The sequence below is a fragment of the Pleurodeles waltl genome, chromosome 12 (genome assembly GCF_031143425.1).
Source record: "Pleurodeles waltl isolate 20211129_DDA chromosome 12, aPleWal1.hap1.20221129, whole genome shotgun sequence".
NCBI lineage: Eukaryota > Metazoa > Chordata > Amphibia > Caudata > Salamandridae > Pleurodeles > Pleurodeles waltl.
This window is the reverse complement of record NC_090451.1, coordinates 131,019,372-131,046,152: the sequence shown is the minus strand read 5'-3', so window position 1 is coordinate 131,046,152 and position 26,781 is coordinate 131,019,372. Positions and strand designations below refer to the sequence as shown.

At 41.6% G+C, this 26,781-nt stretch overlaps 1 protein-coding gene across 1 annotated transcript in view; it reads left to right on the top strand.

Moving 5' to 3' along the window:
• Positions 1–26,781, top strand: part of LOC138267717 (hydroperoxide isomerase ALOXE3-like) — a 249,194-nt gene that overhangs the window by 193,134 nt on the left and 29,279 nt on the right. The window contains exons 5-7 of the mRNA XM_069216883.1: positions 494–597; positions 3,545–3,717; positions 24,823–24,966. Of these exons, the coding sequence (XP_069072984.1) occupies positions 494–597; positions 3,545–3,717; positions 24,823–24,966 (421 nt within the window). The remainder of the gene's footprint in view (positions 1–493; positions 598–3,544; positions 3,718–24,822; positions 24,967–26,781) is intronic.

The window sequence follows — 26,781 nt, the reverse complement described above, 5'->3', positions numbered from 1 at the left end:
CTATTCCCATAAGTTTTCACTCTTAAGGACACAAGCTTTATTTGTTAGACTTTGCCTTTTGTTTCGTAGTACTGTCACTATTTGTGATTCATGATTTAATTTAACTGAACTGAAATGTCCACTGGTTCCATCAATCAGTAATTATCTCGGGGAAAAAAACGTTTGCTACTTCCGAGCCCTCTTTTAACCGGCAGCCCCAACCTTAGTTTTTGCAATGACACTGTTCTAGAAATATTCTTACATTGGAAAATATTTGCATCGTATTCTTTCCCCGCTGTAGAAATTAAAAAATAGGAATGTCATATCGTTCCTTCTTTACTCTAGCATAGTGACATTTCACAGCTTCTTTTCAATTTTGTACTGTTACGTCACAATCCACAAATATGCAACATAGTGGCAGCGTTCGTTTGGTAAATGTTATCTTTTGAAAAATCGCTAATAAACATCGTGATGTGATGGTTCTTTCTAACACCATCTACTCTCATGCTCCTAGAGTGCTGGAAATAAAACTGAAAGGATTTTTTGGTCGTCAGGAATCCTGGAAATCTTTGGAAGACCTCAGGAAGGTTTTTTGGACTCATAAAACTGCTACTTCAGGTAGGACATTTCCTTTGAAGCAGTGTGAACACTGTCAAGTTCACTTTCAGAAATCTGATTTGAGGGTTAGCTGACATGCCAGCACTCTTTACAATTAAATTACAAATTCAGGATTACCACCTAGATGTGTTTTTCATTATAATCGAGGAATAATGAATGTTTGGCTGACGGGCCTTTTATCCATTCGAAATCTACTATTGCCTCATTTTACTGCTCGAAGGATGCTAGAGTGTTTTATTGTAGAGAGCAGAGGAATGAGTGAGTCTAGCACTTAAAACCTTTAGGCACATCACTGTTTAATGACTAAACACTGATTTAAACATCTGAGTGTTATGACATTTGCAGATATTAACTCGCAGCCCTCAGTGACTGGATCTGAAAAACGACATGAATCCTTCCCATCACGTGCTTTACCAGCACATACTGTTAAACATTGTGGTAGGAAGGTTCCAATTCCCTTAGCATCAGTTCATGCTCAGAATAAATGAATTTAGCTCCATTAAGGCAACCATGTCATTACTACAAAATATTATACGTTAATTTCCATTTCCCACGTCAAGACTTCATTTTATTTCCATCTGTTAGACCTGGCAGGTCTTGTGTTCTCCTCCCCCCCCCCCCCCCCTGTTTTTAGATCCTGTGTTATTAGTGTTTGCTGGCTTTGATACTGTGAGCACATTACCACTGCTAATCATTGCTTAAGTGCAGGTACTCTCTGTTTAAAAGACATTGGTAATTGGTTTTCCATAATTGCCATATTGATTTACTGGTAAGTCCCTAGTAAAGTGCATTATGGGTACCCAGAGCCTGTAAATCAAATGCTACTAGTGGGCCTGCAGCACTGATTGTGTCACCCACATGAATAGTTCTGTAAACATGTCTCACTGCAGTGTCTTTGTGTGCAGTTTTGCACTGCTAATTCGACCTGGCAAGGGTACCCACTTGCTAGGCCCAAACCTTCCCTTTTACAGCATGTACGTCACTCCTACGGTAAGCCCTAGGTGGCCCCATGGGCAGGGTGCAGTATATTTCAAAGGTAGGGCATGTTCTGGAGTGTATTACATGTCCTGATAGTGAAATACTGCCAAATTCGGTTTCCACTATTGCAAGGCATATCTCTGATATGTTAACTAAGGGACTGCCTTTAAATATCTCGAGTTCAGTTTCTCCTTGGGAGGAGATAGAGATATGGAGTTTGGGGTCGCTGAACTCACAATTTAAAAATATATATTTTGGTGGAATTGGTTTTTAGATTGTCTGTTTGAAAATGCCACGTTTAGTAAGTGGGCATTTTCTTGCTTAACCATTCTGTCCCTTTGCCTACCTGTGGAATCCACATCTGGTTTAGACTGACAGTTGGGCTGTTTGTGAATTTCCCCTAGACAGCGACACAAAGGGAGCTTAGGAGTGTCCTGCATATCCTGATGAGTCTCCTGGGCTAGAGTGGGGAGGGAGGAGCTGAAACACCTGAAAGGGCTGTGGCTTTCCTCACACAATGCAGTCTCCAACACCCGGTGTGTTTCTGAATCCAGGCCTGTGCAAGGCAGGATCTTGTGAACAAGAGACATTCCTTTGAAGTTTGCCTACTTCAAAGGCAGAAATGCGTATAAGTAATGGACCAAAAAACCCAGCTTTTCAGATTATTTCTGGGTCAAGAGGAACCTCTGCCAAGGAGAAGAGCTTGATGCTTGAGAGAGACCTGCACTCTGCCTGTTGCTTTGCTGTGCTGGCCGGCTGCTGCTGCTGTTTTTTTCTTAAGAGGGAAAGGAGTGGACTTTGCTTTTTGAAATCCTGCTTGTGAGGTTTCTTTAAAGGTTTGGACTGAGCTTGCCTCTTGTTAAGAAGTTTAAGGGACATCAAAGACTTCACCTGCCACCACTTTGGGTACTCCTGCTGTGGACCCTGATATGCAAGACCAGTTCCTGGGCCCTTGGAAGTGAGTTCTGGTGAGAACAAGAAGATCCAGGCACCCTGTCTCTAGACGACCCAGAGCCGCTGCCGGCAATCCAAAGTAGTGGTCCCTGCTGGAGTGTGATGATGCCAACAGACACCACAGGCCCGACACCCCTATCCGAAGGTCCGCAACTCGGTGAGTCCTGAAGTGCTGTTACCGATGTCTGTGAAACTACACCGCTGTTGCACCTACAGCCCTGTGGCGTGACCATGACCCCATGAGGTCACCATTGTCTTCACCTGCTGGATTCATCGGCCGGGAACCAACACCTTGCACCAACACCACATCACAATCCCTGCTCTGCTGTAAGGAACCAACACTACACCAGATCCAGCGACGCCTCGCACCCCCGACTCTGTGCACCGGCTTGTTTTCTTAGTTACTAATGGTACTGTACCTGAGAGTCTAACTCCGTGACCAATGCACGTTTCCTGTGAGAGGAGTCAGACTGTTTGGAACCACCCTGTCAATTACGTCATGATGGCACCAGTTGGTGCTATTGTGTTAACAAAAATCCAGCATACACAAGATATGAATTATTAAAGATTAAATCCCAATAGAAATACTTGTTTTGGTCTTGTTTGATTTCAATATACTGGCTATTTTTCTAAAGTGGTGTGCAACCCTATTGTGGTTTTGTTACTATTACTGTGTGTAACACTTTACACATTGCCTCAGAGAAGCTTGATTGCTTGTGCCAAGCTAACAAGAATGAGCAGGGGTTATCTGATCTGTGTATCTACCTTACCCTACCTAGAGTGAGTTCCTACTTGGGCAGGGTGTAAACTGACTGCCAACTAGAGACCATTTCCAAAACCATCAAATGCAGAAAACCCACAATAGAAAGTAATAAGCTCTAAGTTCACAAACCACGCAAGTAGGCCACAAATTCTGGGGAGAAATGTGAAGTGCTGATCCTCTTAACGGTATTCACAAATGGAAAATATTTTCTAGACGGTGTAATCTTAATTATATTCCTGTCCTGTCGCATAGAGTATGTGTCACAACACTGGAAAGAAGATGCTTTCTTTGGGTACCAGTTCCTCAATGGCGTTGATCCAATGATGATCAGGAAGTGCAACAAAATCCCAGACAACTTCCCAGTGACGGACAGCATGGTGGCGAGTATCCTGGGGCCAAAGACAAACCTTTCAGCAGAGTTGGAGGTATGTACAATTGATCTTGGTCTCGGTTTTCTCACAGCAGCAAACTGCTCAAGTATAGCGCATGCATCAGCAGTGCGAACTTCTTTCGCACACAGTACAAGACAGCGCAGGCAACAGTAGTAATTTTATATACCCACACAGCAGCAGCAAATACCCAAATGATGATCATTTAGCTTGGGACATTAAATTCTTGTTACTCTCTGGACACTCTGCAAGTCATAATGAGGACCTATTTGCTGTGCTAATGCTTATTTTAGATCATCATAAGCTAAACGTTAGTTACTTGACCACTTTTCCCAGAGGGTTACAGCCTTTGGGAGTCTTTATTATACCTTAGATCCCTGCGCATGTATTGGGAACTTGAGTATGTTGCATCCTTTTCATTTGAGACTAGACCAGCATTTTGTAGCACTTAAAGTTAACTAGCGTTTAACGTCTTAGTTGTGCTGTTGCCTGGACAGCACTTGTCAACTTGGAAATCAGTGCTGCTCTAATTTCCTGGTTCATGTATCCATGGCAACCAAGGTTCAAGGAGCACGTGTTGCAGCCGTGCTGTTGCCTGGACAACATATGTCAACTTTAAGGTCTGCACGAGAACAACGCTTTCGGTGGGTGTCCTGCATTTTTTTGGGGGGGGAGGACAAATTAGTGATTTGCACACTTCTGTGGTATTATTTGGAGTCATTGACTACAGTGATTTGCACACTTGAGTGCAGATTACAATGATTTGTACATTTATTGCAGCTTCCAAGGTTTTGCATATTTTAGCCATTTAGGTAAAAAATGCAACAAGCAGTCATACCTCCTGTTACGTTTGTCATCTCCAGGGTTTCCTCCTGTTGAATGGAAACAATGGAAAGAGGGCTTCGAAGCATACTTGGATGCAATTGAGGGGGACATTTTCACACAGAAAAAAAAGTGCCTTGTTAAAACATTCTCTAGGCATGGAGGGCAGGAAAATATTAAAACATTTACCAACTGTACCAGTTCTGGGAGAAGGTGATGAGATTGATAAATATGAGGCAGCTGTAAGCGCTTTAGATGCACTTTTTAAAAAGAAAAGGAATGTCCTAATGGAACGTCACAAATCTCACCGGAGACAGCAAATGCCAAATGAATCCATTGAAAGTTTTGTAAGTGAACTGAGTATTAGCTGCAACTTGTGATTTTAAAGCATTTGAGGTGGAAGTAATTTGCGACCAAGTGGTTGAAAAATTGAACAATGTGAAAGTTCAAGAGAAGCTGTTAAGTATTCAGAATCCTACGTTGGATAAAGTGATAGAAGTGGCTAGCACAATTGAGTCTGCGACAAGGTTTATGGAGCAAACAAACAAGAAGTTTGAGGTGCAAAGTGTGCAATCGCAACACAGCATCAAACCGAGGGAGAAGAATATTGCTGCACTTAGTGACAATAAGAGGAAGCCATTAGAATGTTACTGTTGAAGTAGAAGGCATTTAGGAAATTCTCCGTCCTGTCCTGCGTTTGATAAGTGGTGTAACAAATGCAAGAAGGGGCCTTTCATGAAAGGGTGTAAAGGAGTGTTGAAAAGATATTAAGAATGTTAAATCTGTCAATGTAGTGGAGTCTTATGAAGCAAATTTTGCAGCAAAAAACAGTCATGGTGACTCATGATGAAAGTGTTGTACTTTTAGTGGAAGAAGATTCAGTTCCTGAAGATATAGCTGTAGTAACTCAAGCTTTAGCAAAGAAACTGTTGATTTCAGTTTAAATCAATGGGGTCAGCTACAGGAGGATGGTGGATTTGGGTTCTTTGTTTACTCTGATCAACGTTGATTGTAATAAGTTTCAGTGTGTTGATTTAAAGCAATCTAACGTGAAGCCAGTAGCCTATTGGGGGGGGGGGAGGGGACCGATTGATGTAGTGGGTGAGTTTGATGCATCGTTTAATTTTAAGGGGAATCTGACTCAAACTACAGTCTGTGGCACGCACAGGAGGGAATTTGTTGAATTGGTTGGACCAAAAAATGCTGGAAATTGTAGTAGATCCGAACAGTGCTGAACAGGTAATGCTACGTAAGGAGGTAGTAAGCCCAGTTTCAGCAGAAACTTTGAATTGGTCTGAGGTTTTTCCAGAAGTATTCAACAATTTGGGGAAAATAAAAGGGTTTACCCATCTGATACAATTGAAGGCCGGTGTGAAGCCCGTGGTTCAAAAACCTAGGTGTGTACCAATAGTCATGAGGGATGAGTTGACAAAGGAGTTGCAAAGGTTGTGTGATAATGATGTAATTGACCCTATAGAATGTTCTGAATGGCTTTCTCCTATAGTTTTAGCAAAACAATCCAAGGCGGCTTTAAGGATGTGTATTGATGTGAGAATTGAATTAAAGAATATGGGTTGATCGGCATCCTTTGCCCAACATTACTGAGATGTTGACCGTGATTAAAGGTGCCAGTTTTTGAGACATTGAATTTGTCATCAGCATACCATCCAGTTTTTCCACAAAAGTACATGGCATCTGACATTTGTCACACCTAACGGGGCATATCGATTTAAACGTATGCCGTTTGGCTTCTGCTTCATCAGTTTTTCAAAGAGTAATGGAAGCAATGTTTAAGGGTGTGGACAAAGTTAAATGTTTTTTCAAGATGACATTCTGATTTGGGGAGTAGACCGGAAGGCGCTAGATGAAACGTTAGGGGTTGTTTTGACTATTTTGAAAGAATGAGGAGTCATTTTGGAAATCAGCTAGTGCAAGTTTGGAGTGGAGTGTGGATTATTTGGGACACACTGTCTGAGAAAGGGGTGGAACCTAAGGGGAGTTTAAGGGCTATTAGTGAATTTCCAGCACCTTCAGACAAGGGTCAACTAAGATCTTTCTTTTTTTTTTTTTGGACTGGTGGAATTTTATGCATGGATTATTCCAAAGTGTGCTGAGAGCATGAAGGGAATGCGAGACTTACTACAGAATAAGTTAAAATTTGAATGGACAAAGGATAAGGAGGAGGAATTAATGATAGCGTGAATTGGCTGCTGCTATGCCACTGAAACTGTGTGATACATGTGATCACAGTATTGTGGTGACAGATGCTAGCCAGTACAGAGTAGGAGCAGTTTCAATGCAGTCTAGGAATGGGAAGGATGAAGTGGTGGCGTTTGCTTCTCGTCCTCTGAGAGGAGCTGAAGGTACGTATTCGGTCATTGAGAGGGAAGCTTTGGCATGTTGGTGGGGAGTAAATTATTTCAATAAGTATTTGTGGGGAACGGAGTTCACTGTGAGGACAGATCCTAAGCCATTGACCAATTTGTTTTCGACTAAGGGTGCTGTCAAAGTGAAGCTTAGGATTGCCAAATGGCATAGTGTACGAGAATTTCAATTCAGTTTGGAGTATATTGCTGGTGTTAAATATTTTTGTGGATTGTCGATCGCGTCTTCCGATGGATGCAGGGGAAGAAGATAGTAGTAATGACTCGTGTGGTTGCGTGCACCATGTTGGATGAGAAAGAATGTATTAGTGAAGAAGAATGGAAAGAAGCAGTGAATCAGCATAAATTGCACAAGAATTGATTTGAAAGCTGTGTAGTGGATGGACTAAGAGGTGTGTGAAGAAATAAGTGTATAAGGAGATATTTCAGTAATTGAGCTGTTCTGATGGCATTGAGAAGAGCAAATTTGTTGGTGTTGCCACAAACTATGCGCAGTAAGGTTTTGAGTTTCCCGCATGTGGGGATGAGTGCAATGAAAAGAAGAATAAAACATTTTGGTGGCCTGGTGTAGATAGACAGGTCGAACATTGGGTAAGGGAGTGTGTGGCATGCGCTTTAAGTGACAAGTCGCAAGTGACGACACCTAGCCCAGTTGAGGTGGTAATATTTCCAGAGAAACCCTGGCATAAATTGGGATTGGATATAAGTGGTCCCATGAATTTGTTGGGGGATAATCACAGATTTGGCATAGTATTGGTAGATTATCATTCACGTTGGCCAGAGGTTCAATTGATCAGGATGCCAAGTACTAAAGAAGGGTCTACATTTTTGAGAGTTGTTCATGAGGGAAGTTGTTCCATCTGAGATAGTTACCGACAATGGTGTGCAGTTCATAGCTCATGAATGTAAGGAATTAATGACAGTGGGGTGGAAAATGGGTTATTGGTAGGGCAGGTAGGTACCTACACCTAGCAACAAGCCACTAACCTCCACATAGGTACAGTTAGGTCTCAGTAAATTAATCCCAGCTCAACCCTTGGTAGCTTGGCAACGAGCGTTAAGGCTTAACTTAGGAGACAAAGTGTAAAGCATTCAAATATCACAAAACAGTAATTAAATAAAACACAGGAAACAGTTTAAAAATCCAAAACCAATTTATAAAAATAGTTTATATTTTTATCTTTAAAGTGACACAAAAACGATTAAAATCGGTTCAGGGGAACCGGAGATATGAATTTTTAAAGAATTATTACTTTTCTAGCGCTTAGAAACAAAGCGCCAATCGGGTCATCTGGTTGCACCTCGACCGGGGCAAAGTCCAACTTTCAGGCCGACCGCGATGGAGCCCTGCTCGGCTACAGGTCGCGGGAGGCCTCGGTTAAAAAGTTACCTTCTGACTTAGTCTTTATTTTGAAGTTTTTCTTCACCGGGACGAACCTGCCAGTTGAATCAGACCTCCTGGAGCCCTTGTCCGGATACGCGATGTGGGTTTCCTCGGTGGAGACTTTTACCTTCCGACTTAGTCGTTTTTTCGAGATGAAAATCCTTCGACCGGGGTAAACCTGGATCTTGATCCGACGTCCATGGAGCCCTTCTCGGATACGATGGCTGGGAGGTCCCGGTCAACTTTTTACGTTCGGACTTAGTCTCTTTTTTGGATGTTTTTCTTTACCGGGACGAACCACGAAGTCAGGCCGGGTCGCGGTTGAGGCAAGCCGGCTAGAATTTCCGCGGCGGGTCGGTCCTTCTCTGGAGCTTTTTTCCAAAAATTCTCAAATCTTTTCCAAACTTCTGGGGCTTCACCCAGATGTTCTTTTAAGGTTCTTTTGGGGTCCACAGCTCACCCCAAGGGTCCAGAAGTTCTGTGATGGTCCTTGGGGGTGCGGACTTCAACTCCCAGAATGCACCTGGCGCAAACTCCTTTTTGGCCACTGGACAGTGGTCAGCTGGTCGCTTTCTTCAGGAGTTGGTGCAGGGGACTCTGTTTTAGCAATTTTTCACCTGTAGCAAACAGGGAGTCCCTCCTTGAACCAGTTGAAGCCAGGCAAAGTCCTTCTTGTGGTGAAGCCCAAGTGTGCAGCTGGTGCAGTCCTTCTGAGTGCAGGGTCCAGGTGCAGGCCAGGGGTCCAGCAGGGCAGTCCTTCTTCTTTAGTTCCTTTCTTGTTGAATTCTGGAGGGGATCTGAGGTGTGGGTGCAGGTCTGCCAGTTTTATCCTTGCTCCTGGGTGAAAAGCAGGGGGGCCCTGGTTCTCCAATCAGGGACAGGGTCGTCCCCCTGTGATGACCACTTCCTGGGAAGTGTGGCAAAAATCCATCCCAGAAGGCAACAGTCTCTAAAAATCCAACATGGATGAATCTGATTTTTGGAGGTTACATCTGGCTGAGCCCACCCACTGGTGTGGCTAAAAATCATAAACACACCCCTCTCCTGCCCTCTCCTAATCTAATCAAGGGGGTACCTAATTGTCTGGGGTTGCAGGATGTGGGGGTGTTGCTGGGTGCTGCAAATGTCCTTCTCTGCCTTTGAAGACCAGTTTGGCAGCCCTCCCCCTTCCTGCCTCACCATCTGCTGAGGGGAGATTCTCTCCCCCAAGCACATTCCTTTGTGTGAAGCCTGGCCACTTCACACCTCATCAAGGCAGCCTGGCAGAAGCTGCTGCAGGCTGGCCAATCAGAGCACAGCAGCAAAAACAATGCAGAGCTGAAATTGGCAACTTTTTAGGTAAAGTCTAAACTTTTTACCTGGACAAGTTCTATTAAATCCAACAACTGGAAGTTGTGGGATTTATTACAACAATTAATTTGATACCAAATTCTTGGTATGTAACATTTAAGGCGACTTTAAAATTTAAAATAAAGTCTGCCCATTCTAGCCTGTGAAGGCCATTTACTTCAATGAGGGAAAAACGAATTTGGCTGTTTTTACCTCACCAGGGCTTATAAATCTATTTTTATAAAGTCCCTGCTTATAGTTACATGGCACCCAGCCCTAGGGGCACATAGGGCACACCTTAGGGGTGACTTATATGTAAAAATAAGGTAGTTTAAGACTTTGGAAGTACCTTTAATTCCAAAGTCGAATTTGCATATAACTTTAATTTAAAAGCAGCCAGCAAGGCAGGCTTGCTTTTAAAATGACACTGGGCACCTCAGCAGTGCACCTAGGTGTGCACCACCTATGCTGTGGTCCCTAAACCTACATGCCCTACCATATACTAGGGACTTATAGGTAGGTTAACTTAGCCAATTATAATTAGCCTAATTTGCATATCCATTTTACACAGAGCACAGGCCCTGGGACTGGTTAGCAGTACCCAGGGCACCATCAAAGTCAGGAAAACACCAGCAAAAAGAGGGAAATGGGGGCAAAAAGTTATGGGGCCTCTGCAATCAGCCCTGTTTTCTCACACATGTTACTATGTCTTTATACCCTCCTAGGAGTAATGGTTTAGTGGAAAGATGTAATCGCGTTGTGAAGGATAACATACAATTGTCTGTTGTGAATGGTTTAGAATGGAAGAAAGAATTTGAGGATTTAATATGGGCTTTACGTACAATGCCTAATGCTGTTACAGAGATGTCAGTTTGCTTTAATCAAGGGTAGGGAAGCAGAAAAAAATGCAAGTGCGTCCATGGATGGACAATTTGGAGTCATTGGAAAACAAAAAACAGGAATGTGGCAAGGAGGTGTGAAGGTGCACAAAGTAAATATGTGGATGTAAGGAAAAGTGGGTAAAGGTAGGAGACTGGGTTTGTATTAAATTGCCAAAGGGAGTTCCAAATTTTCTGCTCCAAAAAGGGTGACGGGTGAAAAGGTGTGTGTGGTTAAATTGGAGGATGGCAAATGGTGGAATAAAGAGACTATATATTCAAAAGAATGAGGGAATTGAATCCGTAACTGATAGTGAGGATGGTGCAGGGTGTGGTGAAGGAGTGGATGGCTTGGTATGCAGGAAGTCAGAAAGGGAGAAGAAGAAACCGGCATAGTTATAGGAGTATGCGGAGTAGTCCACAATGTACAAATGTATTGTTTCTTGTGTATTTATGTACAAAGTTAAACTTTTGGTTATGTTTTTTTCATTTTCATTTAAGCAAAGTTCATTTTGTATTTATCCAATTTCAATCTTATTTAGCCCTTTGTTTTTAAGGGGAAAGATGTGTTGCATCCGGGTTGGGTTAAGTAACTATGGTAATGGAATCTGGGAAGTTTGAGGGTAGAATGTTAGTATTGGAAATGTGGCAGTTGCTGCTCTGTGAGCTACCCTGTTGGACGTATGGATTGTACTTGGAATAAACTATTATCAAGAAACTTTCCAGAAGTGGAACTTCTACTCATCAGTGTTGTCCTCATGTGGCTAGAGTTGTGGTGTTCATGAGAGCTGGAGATGTGCTCAACTTGGGTTGCATTGGCTTAGAATACTAGTGTGGCAGAGGTGTTCAATCAAGCAGCAAGTGTCTGAGAAATTATTTTGGAGACTGGAGAGGTGTGTGGGTTGGGTGCCCTTTGTGATGAGATCAGCCTGTTTAGTGAGGGTTATAGTTGTGTTCCAATCATTACCTTTTTGGGTTTGTTGATACTGCTACTTTTGATAGTGTTAGAAAGAATTTAGCTAAAATAGAGCATGCTGTCCATAAATGCCCTGACCTTGTAGCGATCTGAGCTTATAATTGGCCAGGTTTCTCTGTTTCATCTTTCTGAAGTTGGATGCAAGTAGCTTAGAATTTGGTAACCGCTTTAAAATGCCTGGTTGCATAGTACCCAGCACAATATTAAATTAAAACTGTAATGGGAGCAGAGCAAAATCTGGGTGCCAGACAAACTAAACGGGTGTGCCACAAAGAGCTTTCTGTCCAGATATAGCCCCACTGAGTTGTCATGCAGTGGGTCCTGTTGACGGCTCATTCTTCCATTGCTGTATTCAAAGCTGAGAGTTCAGAGATTGCCACCACATTCTAGTCAATGTTTGTTTTGTCATTTTAATCTGCAGTGTTGCTCACTGTGTGGGTGGCGCTTTCATTTAGTAATGTTACACCAAACATTCACCATTTCCGCTTCCATCTTTGAAATGTAGAACACTATTCAAATTAGCATTACATTTGAATTAAGTGTATGCACTATTTTAAGTTATAAATGTAAGGAACCATAAATGTACCTCATGCCTATATCAATTGACTTTGGCCTTCGTTGAAATCTCTCATATCCTAAGCAGAAATAATACTTACTAGGTTTTTGTTTGTCAGTGGAGTTTGTTTCAGAACAATTAGACACTACTAGGTTGCATAACAGGCCTATGGGGGTGCAGCTAGAGCGTATAATACTTAACTTGTCTCAAAGGTATTTAATGCTTTTTAATTATAGATACCCAAGTTTAATGATGATCAGCCCTTTTGCCACATCAAAGCACTGAAGGTGACATGCACTGCATCTTGTCTATTGCCTGTCATCGATCATGTAGCTCTAGAGTTAAAAGGCCTTTAGTCCTGTGAAAGTCTTCTATTCAGCCTTCAAAATGACTCTTTAACCACAGCTTTTGTCAAGCCTCTGGTATTTGTCCCAGGATAAAAAATGCTTTAGATTTCTTTGCCAGTCATCTGAGCCATCTGTCAATCCCCTACCTAAGCGTGGGAGGACCGGCTCCATGTACACTTCAGACCCTGTGGTATTTCTATAGTGCATCCCTAGCCAAAAGGCAGCAGAGCACTGTACATGATCAAAGGCAAAGTTGGGTTGGAGTCAACTAGTAATAGGAGAGGAAGCTGTGCTGTGGCCAGTTACTGCATTGTGATGTATTGTTTTTTTTAAACTTGTAAGTCATCATCTCCTTACTAAATTGGAGCAGCGCTGGGGCAGTCCTGATAAATGCAGGGATGAGGTTTCAAATCATGGGCACAAATATGGAAAAAGGTTTGCAGTATTGTTTGTTTTCTTTTTTTTATACTTTGTTTGCAGCTTGAGGGTTTCCTAATTACAGGTGTGCCATGAACCACCAGAGATAGTGAGTTTATCTGCATAAACAGAAATCCTGGCTGTCATGGCTTTGTAAGTGATGCAGCTGATTTTGAAAATGGTGTGGGCTGGCAAAGGGAGTCCATTAAGTTCCTTCATGATTGGAGGGGGGATGGCTGAAGTAGTAAGTACATTTATTAGCATGGTTAATTAAAACCATCCCTAACGACACATGCGTACAATAGACACTCAAACATGCTCGTAGTTTAAAAATTAAAAACACATACAAAATTGGATTTATCCTAATCCTAAATCATGTCTTAAAATATAAGGCTTAAACGTGATTAGTCTTAAACCTGCTCAACTAATTTCATAATTTTTTTTTTTGGTCTTGAGTTCAAGCACTGACTTATATCCATGGAAGTGGCATTGCATCCTAGTTACTAAAAATACAGTTGCTTTCCTAAAGATAAATGACAAATTAAAACTAATTACTAATAACTAACTAAAATACAAAAATTACCATTTAGATTCTCATCATACAGGGACCGACAATGCTGGACACATACTACTTACTCAGCTATTTCCTCCAGTTCTTTAAGGACCTGAACGATAAATTTAGTCCCCAACAAGAAAATGGGATTGAAATACCACTTAACCAACTGATAATGGCTGGCCTACATGAGTGTGTTTAGAGACCGAAGAATATTTTTCTAATACATTCCCCTACATTCTGACAATGCCGGGCACACACAACACATGTACAAATGACTAGTTTGTACCCACAAAGTCGTTAAGATTGTGTCTGTTTGCTGTCTCCATGAAGAGACCATATCTTAGGTTTCCATCATACCAAATCACAAAAGCATAAAGTGATGTTTCAATGACTGGGTGAAAGGTACTTCTAGATAGTCCTGAGCCTGTAGAGATTGGTTTGATGTTAATACAGTCCAGGTATGTCTACTTGAGAGCGTATGTTTGTCAACGGTTAAGGACTTCAACATAGTGGCAGCATTTGCCTTCCAATTTAACTCCACTTTACCCAAGTTAGTATCCCATGCTTCTTGCAAGCCTAGTTCCTTTAATAGAGATGTTTAAGTGATGACCCCATGTGCGTTCATCATTGCAATGCTGTTGCTCCTCAAATTCAGTCCAGCATAGGTTGTTGATGGTACCGGTCTCAGCTGCTCGCATCCTCCAACAAAATTTGATATAGGCACATTTACTCTGGTGTCCTCAATTTTGCAGGCCAAATTGTAAGCAAACCTAAGCAGGGGATACTGAACGTGGTATCTGAAATACTAATTTATAAACCTTTGTTTGAACTTGGTTATCAAACTGCTTCCTTACTGAAAATTATTTCAGCCCCATAAGTAACAGTGGGCATTAGCTGTGCTGCCATAACAGAAAGTAGTTGATTGTATGACTGGCAAATAAGTTTGTTTTAATGATTTGAAGCCATAGGTCAAGGAGTGGCCTTTGCTTGAGCAGTAGCAAGCTGCGGTTCGAAGGTCAAGTGATGATCCATGGTAAAAACCCAAGTATTCATATATAGGGACAACCTCCACCTGTGTTCAATTAATGAACCACTCAAAAGATTTGAACTTCATATAACCAAACAGATAACTTTAGTTTTGCTGGTGTTTGAGTAAAACTGTCATCTGCATACTTAAGCCATGTTATTCCTTCCCTGGCCAGAGCCGGCAGATGACTATTTCTGGGTACAAGGGTGTTGGCTAGGTCTACAAAATATTAAACAGTATAGGAGCTAATACACACCCTTGTTTTAATCCATGCGCTGTTTGAATTCTATTGGTGACTTGGTCACCCTCTCCGATTTTTACTTGCACCCAAGTACCCGAATACAAGTACATTGTTGCATTCATTAGACTGCAGGGAAGGCCCCAACCTTTCAATTTTTCCCCATAAGCAAGTTCTTGGCACGTGGTCAAAGGCAGCCTTCAGATCAATAAAAGATGTGAATTACCGACTGTTCTTGAGCTTGGCTTTAGTACCCAACAGAGCCAGGGCTGCCAGGTTGGCTGAGGCTCCCATGCCATCTCTAAAGTTGTTGCAATAGACAGGCTGCATAGTTTGGCTTCCGTGTTGATCAAGGCTACTAGCCTATAGTTAGAGGGGGCTGCAGGATTTCCTGTCTTGTGTATAGGGTGGAAAATGCTACCTTTCCATGCATCTGGTAGCTGCTTGGTACCCTGGAGATCATTAAAAAGCAGTGCCAAATAATAAGCCTAGAATGCAGTAGCTCCACTGAAAAGGGCATTCTGAATTCCATCCTGACCAGCTGCCCCTTCCAGTTTCTTAATGAGGCCTGTCTTCTTTTCAATGTCTGTTCATTAGAGTGTTCTTAAGAGGCCGCCTCCTTCCCAAGATGCTCTGGGAGCAAATACATTAATACGTGGGCTTCCCAAGTGGCTGCATCTGTACCTGCATTCACTTGTCAATTATTACCCTGTCTTAGCCCATTCACAAATTGTCAGAAATATTTATTATTCTTCTGTTAGACATTATGAAGATTCGTGGACCAAGCTCCTTATGTCTGATTTTCCATCCAACAATTATTCTTGTATTTAGCTGTTAGGTCAAGAAGCCTTGTTCGATCAGTGTTCTTTCCCCATCAAATATCCTTTGCGACTTTCTGTATCGCTAGAGACTTGTTTTTATTTGCGCAGTGTTCTGTTGTAGCATGGGTGCTCCACTGGCCCACCTTTAACTTTATTTGCCTCAATTGCCGTGATTGGAGGACGCTTTTTAATGGGGAATTTGTTCAATAAAGAATCACATAAGTGCTTCCAAGCCTTCACCCATTCTCCTGGATTCAGTTCTACTTGTTCCTGCATTCTTAGTTTTTTTTTTAAGCTCTTCAGTGGGCCCTACAAAGCAGTACATTTCCATCACTTTCTCGAGCGCTGGGCCCCTCCATTTAATTTTTTATCATAAGTCACAGGGGCAGAGATTATGTCTGCAGATGGTAGCGGTTTCCATTCGTGTCATATAGTAAGTTGTGGGAAGTGATCGCTCTCTGGGTGTACTTGAAAATTGTAAGAAGAGATTAATGGCAGTGCAGTTTCACTTATTAATGTGAAGTAAATTTTAGATTTTTTTTTTTTTGTGTTGAAGTAGTTCCAGTTCTTCAGGATGACTTACTGCAGCATGTACAATGTCTCTAATGGGTGCCAATGCAGAGTTGAGGAGGCCATGTAGTAGGCTACTACCATCATCCAGCTGTGAGTGAAGGGCCAGTAAGCACCTTGCTTGTTTTATTAATTCTATCAGTCGTTTTACTTATTTTGACAGCCTTTGTGTCTTGGGACAATTTTTAGTAATATTTTACTGCACTTGGAGGGGGCACTTTGGAGGGGTCTGTTGAGATCTTTGTGGCTTCTCAACACGGGGGGGGGGGAAGTATTTTCATTTACTGGTCTGAAAAGGGACTTTGGCAATGTTTAGTGCCATAGACATTTTTTATTTTTACAACTGCAGTTAGCGGTCTGGCTGCTCTCGTGACTCACTCTCCTCTCTGTTACATAACGGAGGCTAGTGTGGAGACACGCCGAAGGCAAGCCCGTCCGCACCCGGCCTGGACAAGGGTCCTGGTATTCTGCCAATGATTGGGTAGATGGGTATTTATATACTGCAGACAAGTTGCTTAGGTTTAACATAACTATAGGCAGTAATTGTAGCCATGTTTTAATGCCCGATAACCTGTGGGTCAAATGTGACTTTTATACATATAGTTTCCTTGGTAAGCCTGGCACTGTAATTAATGGAATTTTGAGGGAAAAAGATTGTATTGAAATGTGCAGATAACTCATGTATCCTACAACAGGGAACTAATATGTCTAAAATGTTAGTTAACTGCAGGTTGCTTCCTAAGCACAAATGGGATGTTTATTCTGCGGAGGATTCCTCCCCAGAAATTGTTTTTCTTACTGAAACATGGCTTAGGGATGGTACTGAGGCAGATGTTGACGCTTAATCTACCGGATATCAGATCAATAGATGTGATTGTGAAGGGAAATTAGGCAGAGGGGGGTTACTATTATCACCAAACGTTTGAATGTAAATTTACTCCTAATATAATCCCTAGCTGTGATAATCTTTTATTATCTCAAACTTTCACAATTACGGGGGTGCAGATTTACTGCCCTCCTGGCCCCTCAGCAGTTTTGTAAAGGTTGTGCCCAAACTATTAGCTACACTCTCTCCCATCTACACATTTTACTTTGTTAGGTGATCTAAGCATGCATATGGAAGATACTTAATCTCATGTGGTCTCTAACTTCCTAAAGGAAATATTTCAGTTAAGCTTATCTGCTCATACTAAGGGACATACACCTGACACCATATTTTCTAAGGTGGAAAAACTTAAGTGGTGCCCCCTATACAAATTGTTTGTTTGGTCAGACCACTACGCTATTCCGTTTAACATCATGGTCTTTCGGGTAGTGGCTACAAAGCATGGCACGTGTAAAATCTCACCAGTGTTCTAAATTGCATGTAGATACGGGGGAGTTTGCCCTACAGAGCTCTTCCCTGCAATATGGAAAGGTGGTGCTGGAAGTAAAGGATGCTGCTTTGAGAGTGATCAAGGACTGGGCCATTAGGCCATTGGATGGGATAGTTCCTCTAGTGACGTATAAAAGATCAAAATCTGTAAATAAGTCAAGTTGGTTCTCCATGGACCTAAAAAAAAAAAGCACAAACAAAATGTAAGATACAGGAAAGAAAATGGAGAAGGAGCTATAATGAAGAGGAAAGTAGATATAAAGCTCTGATAAAGAAATGTCAATGTTGTTCGCAAAGCCCAAATAAACAAGCTTGCTAATAGGGCGAGCACTGCTCCTAATGCCAATAGAGAGATCTTTTGCATTGTAGAACATTTTCTGAAAGGCAGTGCGTCTTTGGGGGGGGGGGGGGGCGGCGGCTCATTCAGATGAACATTGTTATTAGCAAGGTACTGTTTAGAGAAAGTGAATAAAATGATTAATTGACAGTAAGAACGGAGGAGCACCATGCTGAGGGACTAAACTTGAATCCCCCTGGAGCAATCGTCTACAGTTTCCTCTGTAGTAAAGAAAGAGGAAGTAGCTATTATAGCTAAATCTGTTCAATTAGTATCTCCTTTAGATCCAGCCCATACATATTTTATTCAAGGGTGGATTTTATGGTTACATCTTTGATAAATTTATTCAGTATCATTGGTGAGTGGCTGTGTTCTGAATGACTGGAAATGGCTATTAGTCTCCCACTACTAAAAATACTTTTGTTAGACCTGCTAGCAGCAAACTTACAGGCCAATATCCCTTCTCCCAGGCCAAGAAATATCTTGGACAAGATTAAGAGTAAACTGACAGACTTTGACATCCTATCAGTTTTCACCCGACCCAGACAGGTTCTTGGTCAGATCACAGTACAGAAACAGCACTGCTGAGGGCAAGAAAGAATCTGAAACTACCTCTGGATGTAGGGGGCTCTGCAGCTCTGATTCTTCTTGAATTGAGTGTAGCCTTTTACAGTTTTGCATGAGGTACTTTTGCAGTGTATGGAGCCTGCAGGGATCTCAAACTTGGCTCCAAGTTGGATGGCTTCTTTACTTAGGGGGAGGGGCTTTCAAGGCTGAGGGATCCTGCTACGCCTCAGTCCACCAGTTGAAGTGTGGAGTTCCACAGGGCTCCTCTTTGAGACCCATGTTTAATATTTATGTATGGCCAATGGTGAATATCATTGAAGCATGTGGACTTTCAATGGTATCTTACGCTGACGACATGCAGCTTATTGTTACTTTATCTCCGGATACAGCAGCTACCTCTACTATACTTAATAGCTGTTTGTCTAAAGTCGCAAACTGGATGGGAGAGCTGCCTCAAGTTGAATGGAGAAAAAAACATAGGTAATGATAGTGCGCAACAAGCAATCCCTCTGGCAACAAATAAGTTGCCCGCTGGCACTGGGTGAACGCCCTACACCAAAAATTAAGTGAAAAGTCTGGGCGCTATTGTAGATCAGAAGCTTTCCATGGCCGCACAAACAAATAGAATCTCAGGCACCTGTTTAGGCCTTTTGAGAACTTCGTAAAACTTTAAAATGTCTTCCTTCTAAAGCAAGAACTGTGGTCGAGGGGTTGATATTATCTTACCTAGACTATGTGAATGCAGTTTCTGGCCTGTCCTAAAGTGATTCTTAGGAAGTTGCAAATAATTCAGAATTTTGCCAGCTCATATTCTTCTAGGAATTCCAAAATGTCAGCGAGGGATGCCCTCAGATCACTGCACCAGCTACCTATAAGCTGTAGCATTCAGTTCAAAGCACTGTCCTGCACATCATGTCCTATATAAACCGGTCCGTAAAATCCTCCATAATTTTATTGCTCCATACTTCCCTAGTAGGGATTTGAGATCAAGCTCTTTTGAAGTTTCTTGCCGTACCTAGGATAAAAAGATCTAGAGGTGGATGGTGGTCCTTCACTTATGGAGCCTGTAAGTTGTGGAACTCTCTTCCAATGTATTTGAAAAGTGAAAAGAACTGTTTTCGTTAGCAATTAAAAACCTATTTTTCCCCAAGAAATTTTAATTCTTACTGGCTTTCTTTAGCTCTAGGAAGCCTGCTTTCAGGTTAGCCATTCACTTTATAAATCTATAAATAATAATCTGTTCTGCAGTGGCTTTCTGAAAGAAACAGTTCCTCTTTCATTAGAGGTGGTACCAGATTTTTTTTTGTGTGTGATTGACATCTAGATTTCATTCAAGTGACTTGCCATTCAGTGAGTTTTGGATCAAGCTGTCAAGGGCCATGTCATTCAGCCAGTTATGAACTGCGTCTTTGTTTTTACCAAATAACAGAACTTCAATCTTGGTTTAAATGAGATTCAGGTAGGGGATGGACATTCAGGTCTGGGAGCTGTATAGGTAGTGTGTGTGTGTGTGTGTGTGTGTGTGTGATGTGTGAAGCAAAGGAGGCTTTCGTGTAGAGCTGTTTCATTGGTATTTTGGGGAATCTTGATGCCGTTGTCTGTGAGTAGAGCATCAAACAATGTCTCGTGAATGTTAAAGATAACAGAAGACATAGGAAACTTTGGAAATCCAAAAGTGATGGAGATCTGTTGTGACCTGGAGGTGCTCATGTGAACAGACTGGTGTAATTTGGCAAGGTGTTTGGAGAACCAGTGAAGGACATTGCCAGTGAATTACATTTGCAGCACAAGGATGTGTATGATGGTGGGGTAGCTGGCTGTGTTGAAGGCAGCCGAGAGGTCCAGCAGTAGCAGGGGACAGGGTTCGCCTTCATGTTTGATCAAGAGGGCATTGTTTACGATGTGTAAGTTGTACCTGGTAATTTCCGTGCTGCAGCATGATCTGAAGAAAGACTGGTAGTCTTGCAGGGGATAGTTCTAATTGAAATGTTTGTTTAGCAGTGGGAGGGATGGGGTCCTTCTAGAACTTCTGCGAGGATTCCTTGAGTGAAGGAAGCATTGACAATGGCAAGCAGGGGTAAGACAGCAACCTGAGAGCTTTGAAGGATGATCTGTCATCATAAGAAGTGGCTTTGAGGCAGTCAAGCATGCCAGTCAGATCTAGGAGAGCTAAAGCTGTGCATTGCAGTCTTCTAAAGGAAGAAGTGGGTGTACAAGATGAAGCAGGCTTTGTATAGTTGATGTGGTGAATCTACTGTCATTTTTTTCACTGTAGCGGAAGTTGATTGCATTGCAATTTTCTGTGTAGAATAGTTGGTCCAGCTTGGGGGGGGGGTGGATTGATGTGATACTTGACTCTCCAGCAGAGTTTTTGTTCTGTTGGTGGCTTCATTGCCATCAACATCAAAGTACTTTGTTTTGGCTCATGTGATGAGCTCTGTATAGTGCATGGAAGGACTTCTGTATCAATAGGTCCTTGGAAGTACTGCTTTTCTTTTTTCTTGTCTGAAGATGGGTTGTTTGTCAGCTAGGCCTTTAGAATACCAGGCTCTGAGGTCTTTGACATGCACTTGCATGTTGTAATTGGAGTGTGGATGTTCACCTATATCTCCAAAACAATTATAACATTGCTAATAATGGTGTTAGCATCAGAGAAGGAGTTAGGTTGAAATAAATGTGTTCAAACATTAGGTTGTCCATGGATACATGGTCAACAGATCTGAAGGGTTGCTATTTTCTTTTGTTGGCCTTGGTTTAGAAGTAGTACATTGAGTAGGGAGATTGGAGATGACAAATTGGTCGGTCCATTCTAAGGGCATAAGTGGTTGACATTTGATTGTGGTGATGCTGAGAAGACTGGGTCGAGGATGTGGCCTTTGCAGTGTATTGGTTGTGTGAAAGACTGTACCATGTTGTGTATTGATGAGGGTTTTTTTAATATATATTTGCACTTGTATTTTCTGAAAGGTTGAAGTTACCCTATAGAGTGGTATTGGCATGTTGGATGGAGGAAGGGGTGAGGCGATCAAAGAATTCATCAATGTAGTTCTTGTTCAACCCAGTGTTTTCATATTCTATAAGAATGAATTAATTTTTGTATATGAGTTCTTGATCTAATTGGCTTCCTTGGCTGGGATTCCCGGAAAGCAGCAGTAATAACTTTGTGAATGGGCCACACAATTCTCTCTCTGAGCTTTAGCCACTTGAGCTTTACCCTGCCTCCAGTTTGAAAGGTATCGTTAAGATATTTTCCTATTCAGAGAACTGCTGCGATAAAGGATAGGCTGCTGCCTTTTGTCTCAACAGCCTCTTGACAGAGGAAGTATGGCACTCTGCCTCTTGCCTTCTCTTTTGACTACTTGCAGTAAAGAGGTATTTATACCATTGGCTTGATACCAGTTGAAAATACTGAACTTGGGCTAGGGCAACTGGAAGAGGTGTTTACCTTTTACCTTTTTGTCCTTACTGGGTTGGAAGGGATGAAACTTTGGGAGGAGTTGTGGTAGGCAGAGAGACGTTTTGCCAAGGCTCTCCCCGGTTATCTTGCTAATCTGTTGAACAAGGCCTATTAGGTTATCATGTATAGTTATTCACAGTAACTGTGTTGTACTTTTGAGAAATGATTTGGATTTTGCTTGGATTTAAGTCACTGAGCAGATCATTAGTGGGTAGGCAACAGTGCTCACACCACTTCCACGTCTGAGTACTGCTGAAATTGAAAAAATACAAAACCAGGTTCTCTAGCATGAAACTTTTGCCTGAGGTACAATAATACAGTTGATTATTGAACATGTTCTTTTGTATACATGTACCAGTCATCCAACTAATATCGCTCTCCTAGTCATATATTTTGAGTAGACCAAAGAAATCTAAGTTAACTTATTAGGAATTTCTCTAATTGTTTACTCTGTTCTGTACAGTTCATGCATTTAAAATCATCAAATGCCACACTGTCAGGGTTAACATCACAATTTGGTTAATAAATCATCCCGTCCTTTAACTTGAAAGTGGTTCTCCTGTAAATAGTCCATAAAATGTCACCAGTTTGTGTAATAGCGATGAATCCTTCAAGTATTTATTGGGAACTTCAGTGACTTCCCTCTCTAGCCTTCCTTGATGGACTCCACAATACATATGGTTGATGAGTTTGTCACCTTCTGGTCACCTCAGGACTTCACAAGCTAGCATGTGAACAGTAGGTCTACTGCCATAAGTCATGCAGCAAGTGCCTCAGACGGCCTCAGGTGCCCACTGCCACAATGGTAAATCTGGTAGATCTGTTGTGTGCTCTCATTGGTGAACCTTGGTGCTCTTTCAGTGCATGGAAATATGCAATGGAAGGTTGTGAACACACATTTGCATGTGTCTCAAGCCTGCATCTTAGTAGTAAAAGCAGTCTCTGGTCTAGATAAGTCTTGCAGCCTACTCTTGTGTGGTGTACCATTACTTTCAAGTGTGCCTCTGCTGTGAGAGACTGAGGTAGGAGTACACCTTGTGTAACAGGCTGGGTTATGAAATATTTTCCCAGAAGTGAGAACATTTACTATTGAGATGCAGGCTTGACACACATCTGACTCTGAAGGTGCATCATATTTCAGTCATGATTGCCTGAGGAAAGTGTTGCTTCTCCCAATGGCCAGTGTGCCACCCTGCTCTTATTAGTACATGCAAAAGGTCTCATTGAGTGTCTTAAATGGGTCCCAGTTGGAGTAGGTAGGGGAGAAAGCCACAAAGGGCAAATAACACTGCATATTGTTGCTCTCGCCTGAAGATGCAGAAGTAGGTAAGCACCTGGACAGAGAAAAGGGGCCAATCGCAGACTTTCAGAAGAAAATACAGTAGGAAATCTGATTGTAAAGGAGCAGAAATCGGGGACATTAGTAGCAAGTGGGTGGTAAATGCAACAAAAGGGAATTGATGAATTATGAAGCCTCCATTACTTGTCAGTGTGCCGTTTATAGCAGATTCAAACATGAACCAACATCACAGGAGAAGACTCAATTTCCCCTTGAATTTGAATGCTCTGACAATCTCTGGCAGACCACAATCTTGGAAAAGGGCTTGCATAACCTCTTTGTCCACTGTTGTCAACTAGGTACATGAAAAACCCTGAGCTTGAGAATTTTCCTCTGATTTAGGGCCTTATACTCCAACCACTGTCCTTCCCTTTCTCTGCACAATTAGCAGAACACCACTCTGGGTGTCCACTACTGCTTAAACTATGGCGCAGTCTAGCCCACAAGGATGCCCAGCCCCATGCAGAGTCCTGAGATGCACTGCATTACTTCACAGTATTAACACCATCTTTTTTCTGAACACCTAATCTGACAGCTCCCCGAATGCATGCAACACAATGATGTATGTGAATTAATGGCAATACAGAAACTGAGAACCCACACTGGAGGGAACCTAATCATGGAAAGGCAATTTTAAGGGAATATAAAATAATGCAAAATTTTAAGGAAACTATATAAAGAATATATAATAAAGAAACATCCAAAATAGAATTAAAATTGGATTTAGGGGTAATGAAAGGTTGTTGGGTTCTGTGGTGGATGATGAAGTGCTTAAGGGGTGAGAGATGGGTAACGTGCACGAATGTGTGAAATTAAGGGTAGTGAAGGGTTTTTAGGGTTCACAGATGAGTGGGGATTAGTGGTGGTGAGGGTATTTAGGGTTCAGTGGAGTTTAAGTGTGAGGGTTTTGTTTTGAGGTCATGGGTGGGCAGAGTTTGGTAGACTTCAAAGGCAGAGTACTAAGATTTGGAATGGGTGAAATTCAGCATGGTGAAAAGATATACAGGGTAAAAATAGATCATGCTTAGGGGGTGTTAGGGAATCAGGCTGTACAGTGACTATTAACTCACTGACCTCTCACCTCCTCTAAACAAAGTAATTAAAAGCGTAAAAGATATATGAACCTAAAATGTCAACTGAAGTAAAGCAATGATGTAAATACCTGTGGAAAATAAGACCTATGAGCTGGTTTCTATGAAATGGTACATGCCATCCAGCACGTTTCTAATAATAAATAGTTTAGGTGAAATGGTTTCTCAGTAATGCTATTCTATGAAATCTGTTTTATACAAAATCACATATAACCAAAGATCTGTCAGACTTAAGGTAACTTTGGTACATGTGCCACTAAATAGTGTGAATGTAATGCCAGAGATGCCGATTAGAAGTTTTTTTTGGTTTTTTTTGGCAGACTTCCTTAGTCTTCTTAAATCCAGGTATTTTAGTGGCATACATTGCTTGAAGAGTCAAAAGGAATATCTACTAGATTTGTTTGCATCTTGTGTCCTGTTATAAAGAGCTGTTATACAAAACTATATTCTTTTCAAGTACAGGCACTATTGAAAGTTTTAAAGTGTCATTGTCAGTGGTGCCTTAGAATTTCATTTTTATTGTATCTAGACAAAAATATTGTCCTCTGTGGGTGAATAGTCAGATGTGATCTCTTCTACACCACCATGCCATCTTGCAATTCTGTATGTTTGCTGATGGTATGTTCTCCTCTGAAGCCAAGCTCAACTGTACTGTTTTCTCTGTTTGCAGAGAGGAAAAATCTTCCTTGTGGACTATAAGATATTAGAAGGAATTCCTGGGAATATATTGAATGGTCATAAGCAGTACCTGGCTGCTCCCTTGTGTCTTCTCTACCTCTCACCCAAGGATGAGATGATACCCCTAGCCATCCAGGTAAAGTGTTGTCTTTGAGCCATCCAGCCTGTTTAGAATTTTGAAATCTGAAAAAAGTTAATTGTTCAGAATGTAAATAAATTTAAGTGATCCACATCCTGAGTTTGAACTGTTACTTGGAAAATATGGGCTACTAGTTTTCTTTTCACATTGGCTAGACCCAACATGCCACAGCCCTTTACTGTCTCAAAGGTTTGCTATTATGACTGAGGATGTTTTGTGCTATGGAGTTAGGGATAGATGTATGACCCAGAGTTTTGTAACTCGCAATTTGCGACTCATTTGAGTCACAAACACATGTACAACAATGTACATCACCGTTTGTGATTCCCAATGGGGTTGCAAATTGCCTACCTCATTGATATTTGAGGTAGGTTGCAATTTGCGGCCCCATTGGGAGTGGCTGCACTCACAGAGATAGTGGCCTGCTGGGGACAGCAGATCACCATGTCTGTGACTGCTTTCAAATAAAGCAGTTTTTGTTTTCTTTTTTAAATGCATCCTGTTTAAAAATGGGATGCATTTCAAAATAAAAAGTTTTCTTCATTTTTTTTCAGAGCAGGCAGACCACTGCCTGCTTCGAAAATATTTTCCCTACCATTCACAAAGGGGAAGCGGTCCCATGGGGCCCCCTTCCCGTTGGCAAATGGGTTAGCACCAATTTGTAATTGGTGGTAACTGCGATTGATTTGTGATCACATTCACGGACACAAAACATTGCACTGCGACTCACAATTAGGAAGGAAACGCCCCTTCCGAATTGCAATTCGCAAACCTATTTTGCGATTAGGAAATAGATTACCGAATCACAAAATAGGGTTTGTACATGCCAAAATGCTTTTTCCTTGTTGCAAACAGCCAGATTCTGCGAATCGGGCTGTTTGCGACAAGAAAAAAGCTACATACATGTGGTCCTTAGTCTTTCTGTATTTGGGGTTTTCCTATACACAGTTTCATAAAAGCCTTTTCCTAAAAAAAAAAAGTAGATGGATTTTATTGTACCTGAACCATGGTAAGGAAATGAGTGGCTCAGTAACATCACTCAAACACTCTTCTAGGCATTTGCATTTTTAATCACTAATACATTTTTTGTATATTTATGCCCCATGATCTATATAAACAACTATTACAGAGTAGTATTAGGCAGTGCAAATATATTTTCCTTATAGCCCATTTCAGCGCACATACCCCTGTTCTCATCTGTGCTCCGTCTGAGCGGTCCGCAGTACCCAAGGGAGATGTACTTTTTTCTGTAGGCCATCTGTTGCTTTCCTGACAAGATGCTAATGTTGTCTCCTTTTTCATTCTCATTTTGTAGATGGCCTTTGTCTTTCATCTTTAAAGGCTTTGTTCTGTTATCTTTCCTTTGGCCAATATCCTAGACTTCACATACTCTACTATACACATTACCCACAAACACAAAACATGTTTACAAAATAAAAATCAATGCTTTCTGCCTTCAAGTAGATACATATATTTTACAAAGAACTGTTGCTTAAATTGTCCTTGATTCCCAAACATTATTCTAGGAGTAAACTGACTCCCACGTCTGAGAGCGCGAATCTGTCTATTGTGTCAAAAGGCTCCCACAGTGGACTGAGTCCATATGTGATTGATTGATACTCACCTAATTTTAGCAGCTCCTTTTCTGAGAGCTAACACACTTCCACTGTCTACGCCACACTTGTCTGTTGGTTTAACATTTCTCACTGTAGGTTCAGATCATTGTCAGCTGTCACTTTCTGTAGGATTTCTGAGAATTAAAGAATGGGTAATGTTAGGTTTGGAAAGTTCTAGGCATTCTGTTTCAGAAAA